The sequence below is a fragment of the Rhincodon typus genome, unplaced genomic scaffold (assembly GCF_021869965.1).
Source record: "Rhincodon typus isolate 14 unplaced genomic scaffold, sRhiTyp1.1 hic_rhity00002293, whole genome shotgun sequence".
In the NCBI taxonomy this organism is placed as follows: domain Eukaryota; kingdom Metazoa; phylum Chordata; class Chondrichthyes; order Orectolobiformes; family Rhincodontidae; genus Rhincodon; species Rhincodon typus.
In genome coordinates, this window is record NW_025967931.1 from 278 (window position 1) to 23,721 (window position 23,444).

The following is a 23,444-nucleotide window of genomic DNA, read 5'->3' on the forward strand; positions in this document are numbered from 1 at the left end:
AGCCTACAGAGCACCTTCCCATGCTGCGTCATCTTATTGGTGATGTCCCTGCTGTTGGAGTCCCTGCCCTGGGATGGGGTTATGCAAGGCCAAGAACTTAGGGCTGGGATGTGGAGCCACCAGGGATGGCAGAGTGTGTCCTGGATTTGAGGGAAATGGGGCTAGAATAAAATCAGCATAGGGCAGAAAGGTTGGGGAGGATCAGCTGTACTAATTGCAACTGGCTTGGAGTGTCTCCTGAGGTTCAGCAGAGGAGAGGTGATGTTAAAAAGAAGAAAAGGATTCGGTGCTGTACTGCTTGACTAAAACATTCAGAATTCCTCTGTTGTCTTTTGCAGTTGAGATATTATGAAAGTAAACTGGACACAGATGTGAAGGGGATCGTCGACCTCTCAGAAGTAGAATCTGTTACTCTGGGAGCAATAGTATTGGGAGCCCCCAAAAACATTGAGGAAAAAGCCTTCTTTGATGTGAGTTTCTATCAGCAACACCCTCAGTTTCAAATTTTTCAATAATGAGCTATTTGCAGACTTAAAGTGACTGTTAAATATCTTATTTCGTAGCTGAAGACAACAAAAAGAGTTTACAATTTCTGTGCCCAAGACAGCCAGAGTGCCCAGCAATGGATTGATAAAATACAAAGCTGCCTGTCGGATGCGTGAGAAGTGTGTGCTGCAACCATTGCCTGTGCGCAACTGGGTATGGAGTTCATCGTCTGGATCTCTGTCATTCATGGACAACAACTGTTGTATCAAAAACACAAGAACCAGAGTATTATGGAAACTTGTGATTTCTCAGCCATCTAATTACAGAGTCCAGAGGCAATGAGGGAGGGAGGGTGATGATTAGATGTCTTGCTACCCCATGCCCAGCATTGATGGACGTGTGTATTTGTTAGGGATGTTCCATTTGAATCAGCATGTGTTTGGAGAGAGGGAGAGAGCTTATTGCACACACCAACACAAAAGAAAGTTACAAACTTGAATAACTATAAAAGAAAAATTAAACCTTTAAACCCTTTCTTGCTTTGGGCCTTTCCACGCACACAAGGTTTCCTCTTATCTCTGAACTAACTTGTGTGTTGGACTCTTGCCATTTTGAATAGAATCATTTGTGGCCAAACTCCTGAGATGAGAGCTGATATTCCAGATTAAGAACCCATTGCTGAAATACTAAAGCCTAAAAAACCCTCATCCTAAAACAGTTTAGAAGTTCCAGCAAAACTTGAGTCACATCCGTCAGATTATTTGCCTATTCCTGGAGAAAAGATGTGGATCAACCGTCATTTAATTTCAACTGCCTTTGTTATAGATCATGTGAGATGTCTTGTAACCACTGGCTTCTTGTGTGATGCTGTAACTTTAACTCAAGAATCAGTGGAGGGCAACAGGTGAATCAAGCTAAATTAGTAAGAAAGCAGTAGATGTAGAATTCCAGTCCCAGACTGGGAATAAAGACATCTCTGTACAGGGGAACATGTAACGGCTCTTTCCTTGAAAGGAATTCTTTACAGAAAAAATAGGCTACAAAGTAAGGCCAGCCTACTGTTTACAAATCAAACTGGGAATAATTTTTGCTCAGGTCTAATTTCAGTGGGTCAGTGCTGCTGGAACAATCTGTGGCCAATTTTGTCAAGGAAAACAGCAGCCATTTGCACTTGTGAACAAGAGATGGTTAAAGGTACACAGTTGTGTGTGTTTGTTCACTGAGCAGCTCTCAATGAGAGTGTTAATGTTCTTTTAAAATGACTTAGAACCCTTCAAATGTAAGGGCAGTAGTAGGACAATGAGGGATGTGTTTGTGTGTTTAGTTCTATATTAACTTATGCAGTAAGGGGTAGGGCTTGGCAGGTGGTGTCTGCTCACTGTGTTTACAGAGACAGCTGTGCTGGATATGTGTAGTGGGGCAGGTCTGACCCATATCTTTCCCAGATTGCCCACTCCCAATTTACCTTCCATTGGGTCACATTGAGAAGGAAGGCAAGAAGGAATAGCTGAGCAGGAGTAGGGGTGGTGTCCTCCAGCTCTCATGGGCAGCTGCACGGAAACAACACAGCTGAGAGGTTATTTTAACAGTGTTGTTTCTTTAATTCTGCTGTTTAGTGCTGTACAGCTGTACATAGTTTAATTCTTGTTCTATTTATGCAACAGCTTCCTAGATATCGGTGTACAGGTCAGATGATATTTACAAATTGTTGTGTATCCACATGTACTTGTTATCAATTTGAACAAAAGCAATGTAATTGAGCCAGTGGTACACTGAGGGGTGTCTCAATATTATATCTATCACCAACACACTGCAGTTAATGCTCAATCTTGGACAGCTGAAGGGTGCTAGGGCAACAGGAAGCAGAGACTTGCACTAATTCTAGAGGTCCAAGTTTTGGTGGGAATGGGATGTGGTGGTGGTGGTGGTCATGGTCAAGAGAAAACCCATCCCATGCTACAATATGTAGAACTTCAGTCACATCTTTAGCATACAAAATCCTATATGTCTCAGGAGAAATCTGTCCCAAATACAAAAGTCCATATTTTATGGATGAATTCAAATTGTTGGGCATTTGCTCCTGTGACTCAGACTGAGGGGTCAAGATTGCATTCAGGTATGTTGGGGTTAACTTAATGTATGGTTTCAGGTTACAAACAATGAAGACATCTTATCCTGTTGTTTATTGTTAATATTGTCGTCAATTTAAAATATTGCTAGAATCTATTTCACAAACTCATGCTTTCTCTTGCTGTCGTTTATTCACTGTCTGTCCAAATCACCCTTTGCCTTTGTTTTGAAACATGGTGTAAATTTTGCAGCTTGTACTTTTTCTGTCTCATTGTCCTGTTTTACAGTATCCCGAGTTTTGCATTGTTGCCTTTAGTCCCTGTGTTGTCAGATCCCTGTTGCGTATACTCATTTCCACCTGTTTGCTACTAAGATTTACCCTTAAACATGCCTGGTGTATCCAAACTAGCCATGAGGAGAGGCTCAAGTGATGTTGAGGGGCCTCATTATTTCAGATCCTGCCAGGTTTGAGATGTATTGTTGCTTAAGGCAATGCCTTTAAAACTCAGCTGAATATTTAATCTTTCTGATATGAAGCACGTAGGCAAGGACACTTACTGTTCAAAAAAAGTGATTTTCTCTCCATTTTGTTTTTGAATGAACTGTATAGTCTAAAAGAGCTGAGCAATGTGAGAATGAAATCTCCTCTGTTCTAGAGTGCTTTTTAGAGTGGGTGGCTTGGTGGAGAGCATGAAAGTGCCACTTTGCTTGATGTTAATGGGCCTCAGCAGATTGCTGCAGAAAAGCCTGCTCCTCTTAGACCTTGTTTCACTCACTGCCACTGCATTTGTTGTTTCATACAGACTGTGCCAGCTTTTAGTATCTGTGGGTCTACCTAGCAGTTGATCTTTGCGTTATTCTCAGTGCTCGTGTACTTGCACCCGCTATGTGAAATGGCCTAACCAATCTGCTGCATGTGAGGCAACCATGCACCATTCTTGCCTTCCAGATCTCTCAACATCAAGTTCTAGCCACAGCTCAGTATTTACTCCTCTGATCCACATTCTTTTAGGGATGTACATTGTTCTGCACCATAGTTGTCAATCAAAAAAAGTGGCTGCCGCGCTCTATTGAAAGGATTGGAATGTAGAATGAAGGCAGGAGGATTTGCTCAATCTTATCACACAGCAATTTGCTGTTTGAACTGTTGCTTGTGATTTGTGTTGCTTAAATAAACTAGGGGTTCGTCCAGAAATGAAACCATGTCACCACATACAAGGCTGCTCAGGAGAGTAGATTCAGAGCTGATGTCTATTTCTAAGCACTTACTTTTTTTGTTAGAATTCACGAGATTTTCAAATCTACCCCTGTAACCTGTCTACACCTTCATTAAATGATAGGGGTCTGAGCAACATCACGAGGCTTTCAAACCAATCCTTGCTTAACAGCCCCCGTGGGTGCCCATAGGTCAGTACTGTGAATGCCTGAAATGGAGAAGGATCCTGAGTTCCACTATTCTGTAGTAAATACTTATCCTAATAAGTGCCACTGGAAAAGCAACCTTTTTTTGCATTAAATGTTTGTCAGTGGGTGGCACTGTGGCTCAGTGGTTAGCACTACTGCCTCACAGAGCCAGAGACCTGGGTTTGATTCCACTGTTGGTAACAGTGTGGAGTTTGCACATTCTGTCCATGTCTACGTGGGCTTCCTCTGGGTTGAGACTCCAGTTTTGTCCCACAGTCCAAAGATGTGCAGGTTAGGTAGTTTGATCATGCTAAATTGTCCATAGTGTTCAGTGATGTGCAAGCGAGGTTGGCTAGCCATGAGAAATATAGGGTTACAGGGATAGGGTAGGGGGGTGGGTCTGGGTCTGGGTGGGATGCTCTTTGAAGGGTTGGTGTGGACTCAACAGGCCAAATAACCTGCTTCCACACTGTAGGGACTCTATGATTCAGTGGGAGGGAATGCATTTTATTTCTGTGACATCATCCAGCCTATCCAGGACCATTATCATAGGTTAGGTACAAAGTAAAGCTGCTGCTACACTGTCCCATCAAACATTCCCAGGCCAAGTTCAATGCAGGCTACATACAAAATAATGCTTATTCCACAGTTTTACAATAACATGCTTCAACTCAAGCTGAGATTTCCTATGACTTACATTCTGTTCTAATGCCACATTGTCTTTTCAAACGTCAGCTTTTTGAGGCTACCTTGGTTATTGTAAAATTTTATTTTGATGTGAACTGTGTCCAGCTGGTACTGGACTTAGGAATCCCATTTTGTTTAAGACCTCTATAGGAGGCTGAGGGGAAAGACCAGATGGGATTGAGACTCCAGTCCTGGTGTGAAAGGGCAATACACCCAGCATTTACATGAACCTATCTAGTTTCCATAGCTGTCCTACATTGTATGGTACCTGATAGAACAATGTCAGACCTATGAACGTGGTAAAACGATTGAGGCCAATTATGAATCCACTGACCAATATGGCATGCTAGAAGGTTCACTACTTTGTAACAATGATCAGCCACTTTATGGAGGAACCATTATCATTATTGTAACATATTTTCCTCCAGCAGCTTCCATTCTTGATTTCCGTTAAGTACAATCAACATTTTCCCCAAAATGCATGCCTTCAGTCATGCCCAGATAATCTGAATTGGGAGCATCCCCAATGGCAGAAATGCTGATGAGGATTATTTGAACAAACAAGTAACTTTCTTCACTTTTCGTGAGTTGGAAAAATTTTGCCTGTAGCTCCCTTTCTCTGGAGTTTACTGATGATATTCAGAGAAAACTGTAGCTACTTGACCAACTGATGAACAGCAAAAAACAGTACACAACTGGTGATCCCAGTGATCGTTGCGGGGTCCTTGTTCAATGCAAGTATGATTTCGGGGATCTGACAGCCAGAAGGTAGGGCAAGCAAAGCAGTTTCTTGTTTTATTTGCAGAAATTGTGGTAAATTGAGCCTTTCATTTTGGATTCCTAAAATCCTCTGTTCAGGGCTTTTTCATCTGGTCCACATTAAATCCATTTTACTTTTGCCAAGCTTTTAAACTTTGAAAATGCTTTTATTTGAAATATGAAGATAATTCTTTGTACATAGTCTCAATTCCTGTATAAAGATGGATAAGTTCAGATTGTAAAATAAAGTAACCATGTAGAATTTGGGATTTCTTTAGTCTGAACATTGTGGTCTCCACACAGAGTCCTGTATTGTGCTTAGACAAAGGGATAACTGAAATGTAATAAAATATTAAAATATTACTTTTGGAACCTCCTTAAAGATCATCGCTCAGTTAGTAGCACTGTTGTCTTTGAGGGAAAAAAAAAATTCAATCACCCCACCGGTTTAAACAAAGACTTTCATGATTGCCAGACATATGAATACTTGACAGCTAATTAAGTCACTGTATGGTCACTGATGTAATATAGGCAATATGGAAACCAATTTGTGTACTATGACAATGACCTGGTCATTTTCCTGTTAAGATACCAAGATAACGCTCTTGTACTTTTTAAAGCAGTGCTATGGATCTCGTGCCCACCTATTGGGGGCCTAGGTTTAGCAAAAGCTGGCACTTCCAATAGTAACTTCACACTCCAGTGCAATACAAGAGAAATAAGCGCTAACATATGTCATTTAACTGGAATGCCTTCTGATTTTCCCAGGTGCATCTAAAAGCACTGTGGCACTATTTTGAAATAATTGTCTTCATGTTACAGCCAATATTTTTCCCTTGACCACCATTAATGAAACAAATTCTGAAGCTTAACACATTGCTGGTTGCTAGAAGTGTTTAAAAAAAAATTGGTTGCTGTTCCATTACAACCAACATTATATCCAGTGGACTTTGTAAAATGCATTGGCTCCTGTGTTTAAGAAAAGATTTTGTACAAATGCATGGGGGTGTGCCTACACATAGGTAGGTGGGTATGGAAGGGTGTGTATGGGAATGCCAAGGAACAAGTGAACTTTTGTACCTTTTTCGGGAAGGATTTATCTTTTCTGAAGCAATGGTTTAGTTTACTATCTCACTGACCTAACCACAGCACACCTAAACTGATTATTGCCAAAATGTGACAAATGCAACATCGTCTCAAAGGAATAAACTAGTCCCAAGAATCTTTAGCATCCAGACAGGAGCTGAGAATCATCTCAGACAGGTTTCAGAATTCAGTGCCGACTTATTGGAAAATCATGTTAGGATCTTCAACTTGTAATCTCTGCCAGAACTGTCATGATACAATGTTACCATGTTGAAGACTACTACACATTGTCCCTTGAGTTGTTCCTAAGACACTGAATCATTGCACGAAATGAACAAGTTACAAAGCATGGACAAATTAAACAATATTTCTGAAAAGGCCTTTATTAAGTTTGACTCAATTTTTTCCAGAAAGAAGCCTTTGGTTACGTTCAATATTGTTTGCTTCAGCTCACTGATATACTGTGAATAACAACACCAGTTATCAGGAATGCAATATACATTACAGTAACAAGGGGAAGTTGAGAATTCCCCATAATATTAGCACAAATACAATACAGGACAAGGTAAATACCCCATGCATACAGTATTTTTAAAGTTTCAAGACAACTAAATTGTTTGTACAGTTGTGGAAATTGATTTACCCTTGATATATTAAAACAGCAAACCAGTGCCCTTTGTAACTTGATAGTTTATTCCTAAACTGAAAAAAAAAAACACTGCTACAAAATAAAATGTATAAATTCTTGTCATCTAAAGTAATGTAATTCTTTCAAAAGGCATTTCCTATCTGGATCTGCACAGCAGTGACTTCAAATCAGACCTCATTAGAGTGACCCTTTTGGCAATGATGGGAGAAACATCAATGCAGGAATCCTCTCATAGGGGGAGGAGACATAAACCAATCACCAAAAGGTTGAGGGAAAATTAAGTGGTCACTTAAAGCTTGAAGGTATAAAGCAGCTTTGTGCAAGATGAGTAAAGGTAAATAGAAAAAAAATTGGTTACCAGTCAGCTGCAATTTATTAAGAGTCACTGTGAAAAATGAAGATTTGCTTGAGTCTCGTCATCTTACACTTGGTAGTTTAAAAGCTACTAGAGAATGTATGAAAACAGTCATGGTCATTAATTACAGCTCTTCCATCTGATTTAGCATCCACTGCATTAGAAAGCATCATGTTACATCTTAAAAAACCTCTTCCTTCATTAGAATCCTCATGTTTAAATGATGGCTGTGAAACCATTTAAAATACTCCATGGTCTATAATCAGCAGATTAAACAAACAGCAAGATGCTGTGCACAGATGGTTCATCCAGTTGTTAGTAACTTCTGAAATTCAAATTGTCCTAAGTTGGGAGCTGGATGCAGAGGTCTCAGAACTTTGATGCTCACGAATAAGCATCTAGTGAGTGACTACAGAGTGCTATAAAGTCCTTGAACTGGTCTTGGCAAGGGGCATCCATCCATTATTGAATGAGGAGATCACTCCTACCCAAGTTCTGATTTAAATTTTAAAAATGCACCTGCATGTTGACAAGCATGAGATAAAGCAAAATAAAAAAAAGGAGAGAACGTAAGAGTTGGGAAGCCATTGATAAAAGTCCTTGAGTTCAAGTCATAGCAGTTGATACACCAATGTAGGCAGGATAGCGGATGAACCTGGTTCTTCTAGTTATTGGTCAGCTTCTGGGACAACCAATCTAGTCCTTCATAGAGACCTATGCCAGTAGTGGCACACGTTGGCTGGATGTGCAACTGCAAAAAAGGGAGAGAAATTAACATCAATCTTAGCTACGAAATAAGACTCAAAACAGGAATGGATCTTGTTATTGCCAGACACCAATTTATTTCTAGCTTGATTTAATGTGTTTGTAAAACAGTATTTCTCTCATTTCATCTGATTCTTTCACAGAAGGCCAGACAAAAGCTTTAACTTATCTTAAGTGACCATGTGACAGTAGGTAATGGAATGAAATTACCCACTGTCCACTATTTTAAATTTGGTGACAATCCTGTGAACGATTAGAACATGCACAGGGAGACAGTGGTATAGTTGTGGCTAGTAATCCAGAGGCCCAGGTGTAATCTGAGATCAAATCTCATCATGGCAGCTGGTGAAATTTCAATTTAGTTGATGCTGGAATTGTAAACTAGTCTCCAGTAATGGTGATCATGAAACAGTCATCAGTTGTCACAAAATCCATCTGGGTGAATCTACAGTAGAACAGTGGGAGCCGTTCAAAATAAAACTGGGGAGACTACAGGCCCAACATGTTCTCTTTAGGGTGAAATGTAGGAACAACACTGCAAATAACCCTGGATATCTAGGAATATTCAGGACTGGACAAAAAGGAATAGATACAAGGAAGCAAATCAACAGAACCTCTAGTGGAGCATAGAAAACACAAGGTGAACTTAAACCAACTAGGAGGGCAAAGAGAGGACACAAGAAAACTAGTTTACTTAAGGCAGTTCCTGCCTTATTTTAATAAAACCTACCTTTTCCCCACCCTCCCCTCCAATCCAAAATTCTCTTTTGCAGACTCTGTCCTTTTCCAGAACAAGCTTTCACTATTGTGGTCACTAGGACTAAAATTCTCCCCAGCTGCCACTTTGAACACCTGTCCAGCTTCATTCCCCAGAATTAGTTCCACACTGTACCCTCCTTTGTGGGACCTTCTACATGTTGACATAAAAAGCTCTCCCGAAAGACATTTCAAGAAATCTGGTCCCTCTAATCCCTTCACACTATGACTATCCCAATTAATGTTTGGAGAAGTTAAAATTTCCCAATATAATTATCCTATTATTGTTTTTAACACACCTCAGTGAATTGGGTTTTAGATTTCCTCAAGTTTAGGAGAAAGGCAAAGAACATGTTGGAATAATCAAGTACAAGAGAATGACAAAGAAACAGACAAGAGTTTCAGCAGCAGTTGAACTGGGGGCAGGGCAGCAGGGTACTCTGTAATGGTGCAGATGTCTGTTTGGAAACATCCAAATATTTCACCAAGACTGTGAACTGACTTGTTTAATGAGGCTGTCAGAAGGGATAAGGAAGGAGCTGTTAAACTAAGAGGAGTTTGGAGCAGGGACCAAAAGCAATAGCTTCAGCCTCCCCAGTAGTCAATTGCAGGAATTGTGTGTTCAGCTGATTGTCAGATAAGCAGTCTGACAATTTAGTAACTATGGAGAATGTCAAGGGGTCTGGCGATGAGGTTCTATGCTTGTAAGCTGTATTTTTGGATGACGTCAGAGGGGCAGCTGTAGAGGAAGAATAGGAGGGCGTCCAGGGGCGATCCTGCCGAAGTGAAAGAGGCAGCACTGTGCTGATCTTAACAAAAGAGTGCTATGACAGGAAAGTGGAATCAGTAATGGGATTAGCAAACTGAAGCTCAGAGACTTTGAACTGAGCACGAAGGTTAGTTTGAGAATTTTAAGGTTTTTCCTTTTCTATACATGGGGACAGTTTTTGATAAATGTAGGAAGGCTGAGCAAGTTGACCATGGCACTAGGGTGAAGGCAGCCATTTAACTTGGAGGAGGGAAGTTGAAAGGAGCGTAGTTATATTAAAGGATAGTATAGTTGCGGAATAGGTAAGGTTCATTACAGCAAAGGGTGAGAGTCTCAAAGGCTCTGTTGTCTGCCCTATTACAGGATTAAGGACATCTCAGGACTGAAGAGGAACTTGCATTATAGAAGGATTGCATTGTTGAGGTCTACGCAAGTTACAAGACAGAATTAGGACCAAGGAAGAAAGATTATGCCCTGGAATTGAGCACAAAGACTAGAGTCTCTGGATTTCTACCAAAACCACAAACAAATTGGCATTGAGTAAATAAGATCAGAGTGTTGAATATATGACTTAAAGATTGGTGCTGGAGGAATGGATTTTGATTCATAGGGCAGTGGCATCAGTACTAGGGAACTGCACAACTAGGGCTGTACAGAGGACATTGGGGTGTGGGGGTTGGTTGGGTAATGGATTTAGAACATTCAAGAGGAAGGATAAGGTAATAGGGCAGGGGAACAATCCAGACAAAGATAACCAGAATGTGACAGAAACAGAAGTGTGCACCACTAAATAAAGGTCAGAGTACAGAAAAACCAAAAGAGAACACATTTTAAAACTCTTTAAATGAATGCATAGTTGAAATAATGGGTACAATAGTCACCTCACAATCATATTTCTGTAATTGCTAAGACAAGGAGCTAACTATTCAAGGGATAGTCATGGCACTTTACACAGGAACGAGGAAATGTAAATGCGGAAGAGAGGTTTTTTAAGAATGAGGTCAGTACAACAGAGAACTGCTTTTGATCCAGAAGATCAAGGAGTAGAATCAGTCAGGGTGGAGATAAGAAATAACAAAGGAAAGTCATTGGTGGGATTGATTAATAGGCACCACTATCAGCAGGAATAGCAATTGAAGAAATTATAGGGGTTTGTGCAAGAAATGAACTGCAAACACCATCATGGGTGACTTTAATTACCATATTGATTGGACAAATCAATTTGGTAAAGTTAGCCTGGCAGCATTCCATAGAATCCTTACAGTGTGGAAACAGGCCCTTCAGCCCAACAAGTCCACACCGACCCTCAGAATCCCACCTAATCTACACATCCCTGAACACTATGGGCAATTTAGCTAATCATGGGGTGTACATTCTGCAGAAATACAAATTTCTTACAGTTCTGCGGATGGTCAGTGGTTCCAGCTTCGCACGGAGGTCTTCAACTGACATAGCATTTGGCAAATCCTGCTTGTTTGCAAATATTAACACCACTGCATCTCTCAGCTCATCTTCATTCAGCTAGGAACAAAGAGCAAAGTACAAATAGAATGAGCTCAGTAATCACATAAATCAACTTTAAAGTACATTGTTGCAGTGTTAGAACTAATAGATGCAAGAGTTTAAGAACACATCACACAAATGAAATCGCAAACTCAGACTCTTTTTCAAATACTTTACAACAGACCTGCTGAAAAACTGGCCTCAGAACAACAATATAGCCTGCAACGCCATTATTCAAAACAAAAAAATGATGGTTTTGAAGGGAGTTGCTGGATGGGTCCTGCAAATGCTTCCAACTGACTCTCTGATGATAACAAGGTGCAGAGTTGGATGAACACAGCAGGCCAAGCAGCATCAGAGGAGTAGGAAGGCTGACATTTTGGGCCAAGACCCTTCTTCAGAAATGGGGGAGGGGAAGGGGGTTCTGAAATAAATAGGGAGAGAGGGGGAGGCAGATAGAAGATGGATAGAGGAGAAGATAGGTGGAGAGGAGACAGACAAGTCAAAGAGGCGGGGATGGAGCCAGTAAAGGTGAGTGTAGGTGGGAAGTTAGGGAGGGGATAGGTCAGTCCAGGGAGGACGGACAGGTCAAGGGGGCGGGATGAGGCTAGTAGGTAGGAGATGGGGGTGGGGCTTGAGGTGGGCAGAGGGGATAGGTGGGAGGAAGAACAGGTTAGGGAGGCAGGGACAAGCTGGGCTGGTTTTGGGATGCGGTAGAGGGAGGGGAGATTTTGAAGCTTGTGAAATCCACATTGATACCATTGGGCTGCAGGGTTCCCAAGCGGAATACGAGGTGCTGTTCCTGCAACCTTCGGGTATCGTTGTGGCACTGCAGGAGGCCCAGGATGGACATGTCATCTGAGGAATGGGAGGGGGAGTTGAAATGGTTCGCGACTGGGAGGTGCAGTTGTTTAGTGCGAACCGAGCGTAGGTGTTCTGCAAAATGGTCCCCAAGCCTCCGCTTGGTTTCCCTGATGTAGAGGAGGCCACAACGGGAACAGCGGATGCAGTATACCACATTAGCAGATGTGCAGGTGAACATCTGCTTGATGTGGAAAGTCTTCTTGGGGCCTAGGATGGGGGTGAGGGGGGAGGTGTAGGGGCAGGTGTAGCACTTCCTGCGGTTGCAGGGAAAAGTGCTGGGTGTGGTGGGGCTGGAGGGGAGTGTGGAGCGGACAAGGGAGTCCTGGAGAGAGTGGTCCCTCCGGAAAGCAGATAAGGGTGGGGAGGGAAAGATGTCTTTGGTGGTGGGGTCGGATTGCAGATGGCGGAAGTGTCGGAGGATGAAGCGTTGGATCCGGAGGTTGGTGGGGTGGTACATGAGGACGAGGGGGATTCTGTTTTGGTTGTTATTGCGGGGAGGGGGTGTGAGGGATGAGTTGCGGGAAATGCAGGAGACACAGTCGAGGGCGTTCTCGACCACTGAGTTGGGGGAAGTTGCAGTCCTTGAAAAATGACCCTATTCAAAGCAAATGTGCATAAGAACTGGCTTCTGATTGAAGGAGATGAGCAACAAAACTCAGAGGCTTGGAACAGTGGACTGGGTGGCTTTCAGAGAAGAGGGAAAGGGTAGTCATGCTCTAGGGAATTAAAGTCTGCTGGGCTGTTGACAGGGTGAAAGTGGGTCATGCTGACAATGAATGAAAAGGAGTGAGACGGTGCCACAAGGGGAGTGTCAGTAAGAGACAGTATGGTTGGGGGGCCAGGGAGGTGATTGGACTAAGTGACTGACTGGGGGTTCTGGCTGTGAATGAGCCATCATTCACCAAACAGGCTTTCACTTCCACGTTAGTCCTTTAAAGATCAGCTGAGTGTGTGCTCCATCAGGGGCAAACCAAGGTCAGTGTTAATTAAAAACTGAAAGGACTGCAGATACTGTAAATTAGGAACAAGTCAGAAGTTGCTGGAGAAGCTCAGCAGGTCTGGCAGCATCTGTGAAGAAAAATCAGAGTTAACATTTTGGGTCTGGTGACCAGTTCTGAGGAAGGATCACCGGACCCAAAACATTAACTGTGATTTTTCTTTCCTGATGCTGCCAGACCTGCTGAGCTTTTCCAGCAACTTCTGTTTTTGTTCAGTGTTAATTCAACTCCTTAGCTAGGCACCCCTGATGGTCAGGACATGGGGCCTGTTTTTCTCTAGCTCTGCTTCCTAACACAAAAAAGGAAGTCAGTCAGTTGTACTGATTCACAATTAGAACTGCCAATTTTATTAATGACATCAATTTATTGCTTTGGAATACTAGCCTGTTTCAGAACCTCAATGTGGGAAATTATGGTACATCAAACAGCAGAGTTTAAAGAAAGACTAGACGTTACAATGATAACAGAAACACAGAACAAACGGCAGAAGGATAATCGACTCTCTTTAAGCTAATCTTAAATTTTTATTATTCTTAAACTATTCAAAATGGCACCAATCATGACCACAGTGAAAGTTTTTCACTATTTCACTGCATTTTTCAGTAAAATACACGTGACAATAAAATCATCCATTTAATTTCATTTCCAATGGCCCTGTATGTGAATGCACATGTCATTCAAAGTATATAAATACTGATAGTCATTACAGAGATGCGACTGCAGGATGACAGGGTTGGGATAGATATTGAAGGGTATCTGACATTCAAGACGAATAGGAAGCTAGGTAAAGGATAAAAGCGAATACTGCTGATGTCGTAAGTCTGAATGAAAACAGAGCATGCTCGATAAACTCAGATTTGGCAGCAGCTGTGGAGTGAGAAACAATCAACATCGAGTCCATATGATTTCTCTTCAGAACACTTCAAAAATATGCATCTAACTATAGAAAACCTGTTGTCCACTTGGTCCATAGCCTTGCAAGTGTACATCTAACTACATCAATGTAATGAGAGTTTCAGCCTCTTAACAGCCTTGCAGGCAGTGAGCTCCAGGCTCCTACCACTTTGGTGTAAAAATTTTCTTTATCTCCTGTCTAAATCTCCTGACCCTTACCTTAAATCCATGCCCTCAGGTTATTGATCCTTCCACCAAGGGGAAATGTCTGTTACTGTTTACCTGTCATGCCCCTCATTATTAAAATGTATAAAATTAATGTTCCCCGTCAGTCTCCTCTGCTCTAAGGAAAACAACCCTAGTTTATCCTAAAGAAAAACAGAAATTGCTGGAAAAGCTCATCAGGTCTGGCAACATCTGTGGAGGCATATCAGAGTTAACGATTCAGGTTGCGTGACCCTTCCTCAGAACCTAGTTTATCCAATCTCTCTTCATAAACAAAGCTCTCCAGACCAGGCAACATCCTGGTTGATCTCCTCTGCACCCTGTCTAGTGCTATCACATCTCTCCAATAATGTGGATTCCAGAATGGCACACAATACTCTAGCTGTGGCCTAACCAATATTTTATAGAGATGCAGCATAACCTCCCTGCTCTTAAACCCAATGCCTCAGTTAATAAAGGCAAGTATCCCACAGCCTTCTTAACTCACCATCTACCACATTAAGGGACCAGGGGACATGCACATCATGATCCCAGATGCTCCCCAGGGTCCTATTGTTCATGAATTCAAGTGCATTACCTCACTTATCTGGATTGAATTCCATTTGTCACTAACCAGCCCATCTATATCCTCCTGTAATCTCAGGATATCTTGCTCACTATTCACCAGCCACCAATTTTTGATTAGCCTTCCTACAATCAAGGATTTATCCCTGTAAACCCTTAATATTCATGTACCTATCCAGATGCCTTTTAAAATGTTGTAATTGCACCAACCTCCACCACTGCCTCTGGCAGCTCATTCCATACACGTACAACCCTCTGCATGGAAAAACTGCCCCTTAATCCCTCTTAAATCTCTCACCTGAAACCTAAGCCCTCTAGTTTTGGACTCCCCTACCCTGGGAAAAATACCTTGGTTAGTCACCCTATCCATGCCCCTTATGATTTTATAAACCTCTGTAAAGGTCACCCCTCAGCCTCTAACACTCCAGGGAAAATTGCCCCAGCCTATTCAGTCCCTCCTTATAGCTTAAACCCATTAACCTCCTTGTAAATCTTTTCTGCACCCTTTCAAGTTTAACATCTTCCTACAGCATGGAGACCAGATTTGAACGCAGTATTCCAAAAGAGGCCTCACCAATGTTCTGTACAGCCGCAACATGACCTCCCAACTCCTATATTCAATGCATTCACCAATAAAGGCAAGCATACCAAATGCCTTAGCCACGATAGTGAAGATCTGTGACTCCACTTTCAAGGAACTATGAACCTGCACTTCAAACTCTCTGTTCAGCAGTACTCCCCAGGACCCTACCATTAAGTGTATGAGTCCTGACTTGATTTGCTTTTCCAAAATACAACATCTCACATTTAACCAAATTAAGCTCCATCTGCCAGTCCTTGGCCCAGCACTCCATCTGATCAAGGTCCTGTTGTACCCTGAGACACTCTTCTTCACTGTGCACTACACCAACAATCTTCATCTCATTTGCAAACTTACTAACCATGCTTCCTATATTCACATCCAAATCATTTATATAAATGACAAAAAGCAGTGGATCCAGAATCGATTCTTGCAGCACACTAGTCATGGGCCTCTGGTCTGAAAAGCAATCCTCCACCGCCACCTTCTGTCTCCTACCTTCGAGCCAATTTTGTATCCAAATGGTTAGCTTTTCCTGGATACCATGTGATCTAACCTTGCTAACCAGTTTACCATTCAGAACCTTGTCAAATGCCTTACTGAAGTCCATATAGACCATGCCCAGTACTCTACCTTCAATCTTCTTGGAAAACTAACAATCAGGTTAGTGAGACTTGATTTCCCACACACAAAGCCATGTTGACTATTCCTGATCAGTCCTTGCCTTTCCAAATACATGTAAATCTTGTCCCTCAGAATCCCATTCAACAACTTACCCACCACTGATGTCAGGCTCACTGGGCTATTGTTCCCTGGCTTTTTCTTAACTGGCACATTAGCCAACCTCCAGTCTTCTGGCATCTCACCCGTGGCGATCGATGATACAAATATCTCAGCAAGGGGCCCAGCAATTACTTCCCTACTTTCCCCACAAAGTTCTGGGATACACCTAATCAGGTCTTGGGGATTTATCCACCTTTATGAGTTTTAAGACATACAGCACCTTCTCCTCTGTAATATGGACATTTTCCAAGATATTACTATTTATTTCTCCAAGTTCTCTAGCTTCCATATCCTTCTCCACAGTAAAAACTGATGCAAAATACTTGTGTAGTGTCTCACCCATCTCATCCACTTCCACACACAGACAGCCTTGAAGACCTTTAAGTGGCCCTATTCACTCCCTAGTTATTCTTTTGCCCTTAATGTATTTTTAGACTCTATTTGGAATCTCCTCAACTCTATTTGCCAAAGCTATCTCATGTCCAATTTTTGCCCTCCTGATTTCCCTTGAGTATACTCCTACTGCCCTTATACTTGAGGGATTCACTTGGTCCCAGGTTATATACCTGTCACATGCTGCCTCCCTTTTCTTGCCCATAACGTCAATTTCTCTAGTTATCCAGCATTCCCTACACCTACCAGCCTTGCCCTTCATACCAACAGGAACATTCTGCCTCTGGCACTCTCTCATTTTTGAAGGCCTCCCACTTTCCAACCATCCCTTTACCTGTGAATAGCCTCTTACAAACACTTTTGAAAGTTCTTGCCTAATACCTGTATAATAATCTGCTTCCTAGATTCCAAAATAAAGTGTCATAAATAGAAACTATCACCAATGTTCTCACTCATTTTCCTTTCTCTATAATGGAGGGTATACAGGTTTACTTCCATATCTTTAACAGATGAACCAGATGAGATCAGTAAGTTCACGAAAACCAGATGTCTTGCACTTCAACTTGGGACCTTTCTGGTAGATATTGTGCATCCACAGATGACAGCACAAGGTGGAGTTCTTCCTCCCAACCGCCAGCCCCCAGACAAGTTGCTCCTCAATGTTACAGAATAAGAAAACTGCAGGAAGTTCTTAAAAAAAAAAGATTCAGCCTCCTCATTGCATTTCTGATTGTAACATAGAGGTCTGAGACAATCACCAGCAACCTGTAATAGACTTGAGTTATCATTCTGATTTAGAGGTTGACCGAATTTCACACGTCTTTGTCAATTATCAACATTTTTGAAATTATTTCCTATGCAAGTGGGTGAATCTTCAAAAAATTATTTTCAGGAACTCTAAATGGTAACTGAAATATCTGAGAGGTGGTGTAAAGGGTTTTCTTCTGAAATTTAAGTCTAAGTGGTTAAAAAGAAATAAAACTGGCATTTTCCTTTTCCAGACATTGTTGATGAATGAAGAACAAAATACACAAATCCATTGGACAACTTTACTCACAAGTTACTTCAGGACAGACATCACTAAGTTCAGATATAACAAATTTGATTTGGAAAAAAAAAACAACTGGAAAAGGTGGCACTATTTCAGAATCTTTCAACAAAACCTGGGTTTCCCTCAAATCTCCAACATTGCCATTTCTCACCATTCTTTGCAGTTCATCTAGAGATTCCTGCACCCTCTCTTGGTCATTGCTGTCCACAACGAAAATCAGACCCTGAAAAGATTAAACAACCAATATAGTGTTATAGCGATTTAAAGTGAGGTGTGTTCTGCAGAATGATGAACAATTTATGTCATGAAGGATAACAGCTGTATTAGAAAGTATGGAACAAATACAAAATTCCAACTGAACAGTTCTTTTTTTCCTGGCTTGATAACTTCTCAAAACTTTCCTAACATAGCAACATCCATATTACACAAGTGCCAGGTAATGAGCACTTCCAACAAGAGAGAATTTAATCATCTACCTTTGATATTCAATGCTATCACCATCACTGAATCCCACACCACTGACCAGAAACTGAACTGGACTCATTATATTGTGGCTACTACAAGAGGAGCTCAGAGACTACGAAGCTTGTACCAAGTAACTCACACCTGACTCTCAAAGCCTGTTCACCAACAAGGCACAGGTCAGGAATAAAACGAAATACTGCCCACTTAATGAGTGCATCTCCAAACACACTCCACAACACCCAAGACAAGCTACCATTCTTGATTGGCACCAGATCCACAAACATTCACTCTCTCCACCATCAACACTGAGTAGCAGCAGTGCAGTGTGTACCATCTCCAAGATGCACTGCAGAAATTCACCTTAGCCTTCTTAGAAAGCACTTGCCAAATCCATAACCACTACCATCTAGAAGGGCAAAGGGCAGCAGATAGATGGAAACACCATCACCGGCCGTGAGGTGTTGCAGTGAATCGTGTATACTGTGTGCACTCAGTAGAGGAGTGAATTTTTAAGGTGGTGTATGGGCACCTGATGCAGTGGGCTGTTTCATCCTGAATCATGGCAAGCTTCTTGTGTGCAGTTACAGCTGCATTCATTCAAGCAAGAGTGGCATATTCCATTACACTCTTGACTTTGCCTTGTAGATAGTGCAGATTTTGAGTGAGGGGGTAGATTATTCACTGCATCATAGCCTCTGGACTGCTTTTGTGTTCATATATTTATATGAATCATTCTGTGAAATATCTCAATAATCCCAGGACGTTAGTCATGGGCACTCAGCAATGATTTTCAATATTAAGGAGAGATGTTTAGATTCTCTCTTGTAGGAGATAGTCAATGCCTGGCACTTGAATAACTTGAGGATCATTTAGCACTTATCAGCCCAAACCTGCATGTGGTTTGATATCAAATTTTGCTTCATATTTCCTGTAAAGTGTCTGAAATGTTTTAAAGGCTCTTTACAAATGCCTTCTAGAAGTGCAAATGAAGAACATACGTAGACATTTCCTTGTTGACCACCTTAGTCACCTCTTCAAAAAGGTCCAATCAGGTTCGCCAGGCATGTTCTACCAGCTACATAGCCATAGTGGCTCATTTAGTTCAGCTGAAACTTTAAGTTCATGAATCACCTTATCCTTAATTTTACATTAAATTTCCCAGCAATGGATGTCAGGCTAATTAACTAGTTTACAATTCTGTGATTTTCCTTCTTTCATCTAAATCGTGAAGTCACATGCATAAGTTTCCAGTTCAAAGGAACAGTTCCTGATTTGAGAACTGGAAGATTATAGTTCAAGCATCTGCAAATGTCTTAATTCATATCCTTTAGAATTTAAGATCAAAGGCATCTGGTTGTGTGATTTGTCACTCTTTAATGCCATTATTCCTTCATTACTTTCAATTTATGTTATGTTCAGCAAGTCCCTGACACATCCTCAATTATAGTCACTAGTGTAAATAATAATTCAACAGACATGTAACTTATTTTAAACTTACAATATTTCTGTTATCAGCTTAAAAAGGCCCACATTTAATTATCATTTGGGCAGATTGTGTGATAATTAACCAGGCTAGGCACATGTTTATGTGGATAGGACACTTGCACCATCTTCAACATTAATGGGAAATTTACTGGAACAGATCAACTCAGGAAAATTAATTCTGATTTTACATGCAACTCAATGTTTAGTTATATTAAAGGAAATACAACTGAGTGTCTCAAATTATTTCATGTACAAAACCAGCACATCAAAATATTATCCTTCCCATTCAATTATCAGGCCAGTACATTCACTTTGTCTGCAGCAATGGTAAACAATGGCTGCTGTGTTGAGAACTATCCATTGTGAAACAATGCTCAGTATAACAGGATATGCCAGAAGTTCCAGCATTCATGTACCTGTGTGTTTTGGAAGTAGTGCCTCCACAAAGGGCGAATTTTATCCTGACCGCCTACATCCCATACAGTGAAGGTAATATTCTTGTACTCTAGAGTCTCCACATTGAAACCTGAAAAGAAAGAAGACCTGGAATGTTGCATAAGGCCACAATCTGCACAAATACTGCAAATCATCATGCTTCCCAGATATAACACTGTGTGGAGCTTTAGGAACACAGCAGGCCAGGTGGCATCAGAGGAGCAAGAAAGTTGACGTTTCGGGTCAGGACCCTTCTGCAGAAAACGAAATATCATTTTCTACAGAGGGGTCCTGACCCGAAATGTCAACTTTCCTGCTCCTCTGATGCTGCCTAGCCTGCTGTGTTCCTCCAGCTCCACACTGTTATCTCTGACTCCAGCATGAGCAGTTCTTACTACCTCATCATGCTTCCCACACTTTTTCTCTGTCAGAAATGCCTTCCAATGTTACACATCCAACAATCTAACCTCTAACCCATCAAAATTCCTCTACATTTCTAATCTCCTACCAAAGCCCCATGCCTGGTATTGTGCCAAGCAAGCCCAAAACTGCTTTGAGTCTCACTCTGCATTCTCTATAGCTCAATAAAGCACCCATTACCAAGTCCACACAAACAGCAACCCCACTGCCTCAACCTTTACTTCCAGTATTCTTCTTGCCAAGTGCATCCACTGGGGACTAATGTCACCAACCACTATCCCATCCAATATTATTCACTTTGACTCTTCCAGTTCAGTCAATTCTCTGCGATTGGCCAGGGTGGTGGGAAGGGGCGCAAACAACTCAACATTGACTAGCCACTGGGCAACAGCTACATTACATAACTGCTGATTTTCTGAATCACACTCTAAATTTCTCTTTAATATACCTGTCCCCAAGTTTCTCATAATATAATTCTTCCTTCACTTTCTCCCTTCCAAGCTTGGAAGCCTTGATTATCAGGCAAGTTGGTTTTCCTTTCCATCTGGCTGAACCACATCAGGACTGGCTTTCCTGTTAAAATACTTGCTTTCCTCATGTCTGAGAGGGCAAATTTAAATGTTAACTCTTTCTCCACCAATTGCCTTCAGACAACTTTGCAAACAGAAATAGACTCCCATTCAGCTATTAACCCATCCTACCCATCATCCAAATCCAAACACCTTCCAGATTTTTCCATTCTCAATCTATGCATTCACTGGTTTCTCCCTTATCTTGCTTGTATCCTCTCCAGGCTCTTCCATCTCCATTGTTCCTATATTATTGCCTCGAGTTCTGTACTCGATTTCAAAGCAGCCATCATTCCCTTGCCAAAAAAGGCCTGAACACTTTCCTGGAAATTAATGGCTATTTTCTCTCGAAAGCACTGCAAGTGCTGTCCCCAAACCATAACCGCAACTCCAGACTAAAGATCTTTCACCAGGTGCCCAGGCTTTTAGCTGCAGCCTTACCAAAGGCCAGTAGAGCACTCTGTCCTAAAATAACAAGTAACATCTTCTACGGCCAGGGTCCACTACCACTCCTGAAGCTGTTCTAAATAATGGTCCTGGCAATATCGTCAACAGACATAGGATTTTGAACTACGGCTGTACCTTCTACTAGTTAGGATGCACACCACCGAATTCTGTCCCTGAACATCTCCATATCCACCCACTCCACCTTCAATCCTAACTCAGCATTTGATCATCACTATCAATATCTCTCCTCAGTTCAGTGTCTAATCACACTGTGAAGGATATATTTCTAATGCTTTATACTAATGCAATTCATAGACATTGAGCATAAAGTTTATCACTTCAAGGGATAACTCCTCTTGCTCATCTCCTAGCCGTGCAAATGGTGGAGAAAGACTAGCTCACCTTGCCTTACAAGCATAGTTAAAGTAACTGGATAAAGGCAATTAATGTTTTGAGCTTGCACCAAAAATGGAAACTACTAAGAAACATACCAATTGTTGGAATAGTGGTGACGACCTCGCCCAACTTCAGCTTATACAGAATTGTTGTTTTACCAGCAGCATCAAGTCCAACTGAAGTACAGAAAAAAAATAATTTAAGACCATTCACATTATGTTAAAACTTCCATAAGAGTAAACTTTTCATTTATTTTAAATTAAATTATTTTAAACTTTCCATATAGCTTTCTTTATTTTTATACATACAGACACTCAACAAAAGAATTACTGATTTGAATTTATGGTCAAGTGTTGGTTTTCATTAGAACAAAGACAGTTAAGGATGAATTTCATCAAGGTATTTTTTAAAAAGGAGAGTGAATGGAAAAAGCAGACAGAGTGGCATGGTGGTTCACTGGTTAGCACTGTTGTCTCACAGCGCCAGGGCCCCAGGTTCAATTCCACCCTCTGGTGACTGTATGGAGTTTGCACATTCTCCCCACATCTGCATGGGTTTGCTCCAGGTACTCCGGTTTTCTCCCACAGTCCAAAGATGTGACTTCATTTAATTGTTTAATTGTCCAGAAAGATTCACAACTGGGTGATGGAGTTGTGGAGCTTTGACTTGATGCAGTGCTGTGGAATCCCTTCAGCGTTTATAGAATGCTGCTTACTCTGTTTAGAATGAATATGGTTTAGCTTCATCACTCGGATAGCTCATTTTCCAGCACCCTGATGCTCTTCTACACTTGCTGAACCCTTGTTCTAAAAAGGGGAGAAGGATAATTTAATCCAAGTGTGAGTGTTGGGAAAAGCCAAGACAGGTTAGGCCCATAGCCTCTGGAGTTTAGAAGAGTCAGAGGTGACTTGATTAAAACATATGACAGCCTGACGGGACTAGAACCGGTGGACATCAAAAGGATGTTTTCTCTTGTGAGGGAATCTAGAACGACGGTCACAGTTTAAAAATAAGGAGGCACACATTCAAGCCAGAAATGAGGAAACTATATTTTTCTCAGAGGATTTAGTGTTTCTTTGGAGTTCCCTTCCTCAAAAGTCTGCTGATGCAGAAAGTTTAATTTTTTTTTAAAATGGCAGAGGCAGCTACATTCTTGATTACCAAGGGATGAAAGATTATCAGAGGTATGCAAGAATATAGAGTTGAATCAGATCATCCATGACCTTACAGAATGGCAGAGCAGACTTGAAGGGCAAGAGGCCTTTCAAAATGCATTTTATAAAATTTCATTTCAGGATTGTTAATAAAATTGAAGGCCATGGGATAAAAGGAACAACAGCAACATAGATCACAGAATTGAGTAAAAGATAGAAAACTTATTGCAACAAATGAGAGTTTTCAGATTGGATGGAATGGAATAAACAGTGGAATTCACTACTGTACATAACAAGACCTCAACTGTTGTTAAACTATATTAATGAGTTGGACCCGCGGCACAAGGCATAATTTCAGCTTGTAAATGTCAAAACCCCAAAGTGTAAATAGTGTGAAATATATTAATGAATCATTATATAAGAGGATATAGA

General features: G+C 41.3%; 1 protein-coding gene across 1 annotated transcript; it reads right to left on the reverse strand.

Moving 5' to 3' along the window:
• Positions 1-6,859: 6,859 nt before the first annotated feature.
• LOC109913377 (ADP-ribosylation factor 4-like) lies at positions 6,860-22,034 on the reverse strand (the record flags this gene model as incomplete). The annotated part of the gene is made up of 5 exons (XM_048593071.1): positions 6,860-8,247; positions 11,185-11,307; positions 17,793-17,864; positions 20,008-20,117; positions 21,954-22,034. Coding segments are annotated over 5 exons (473 nt in total), but the record flags the coding sequence as incomplete, so codon positions are not given.
• Positions 22,035-23,444: the final 1,410 nt, after the last annotated feature.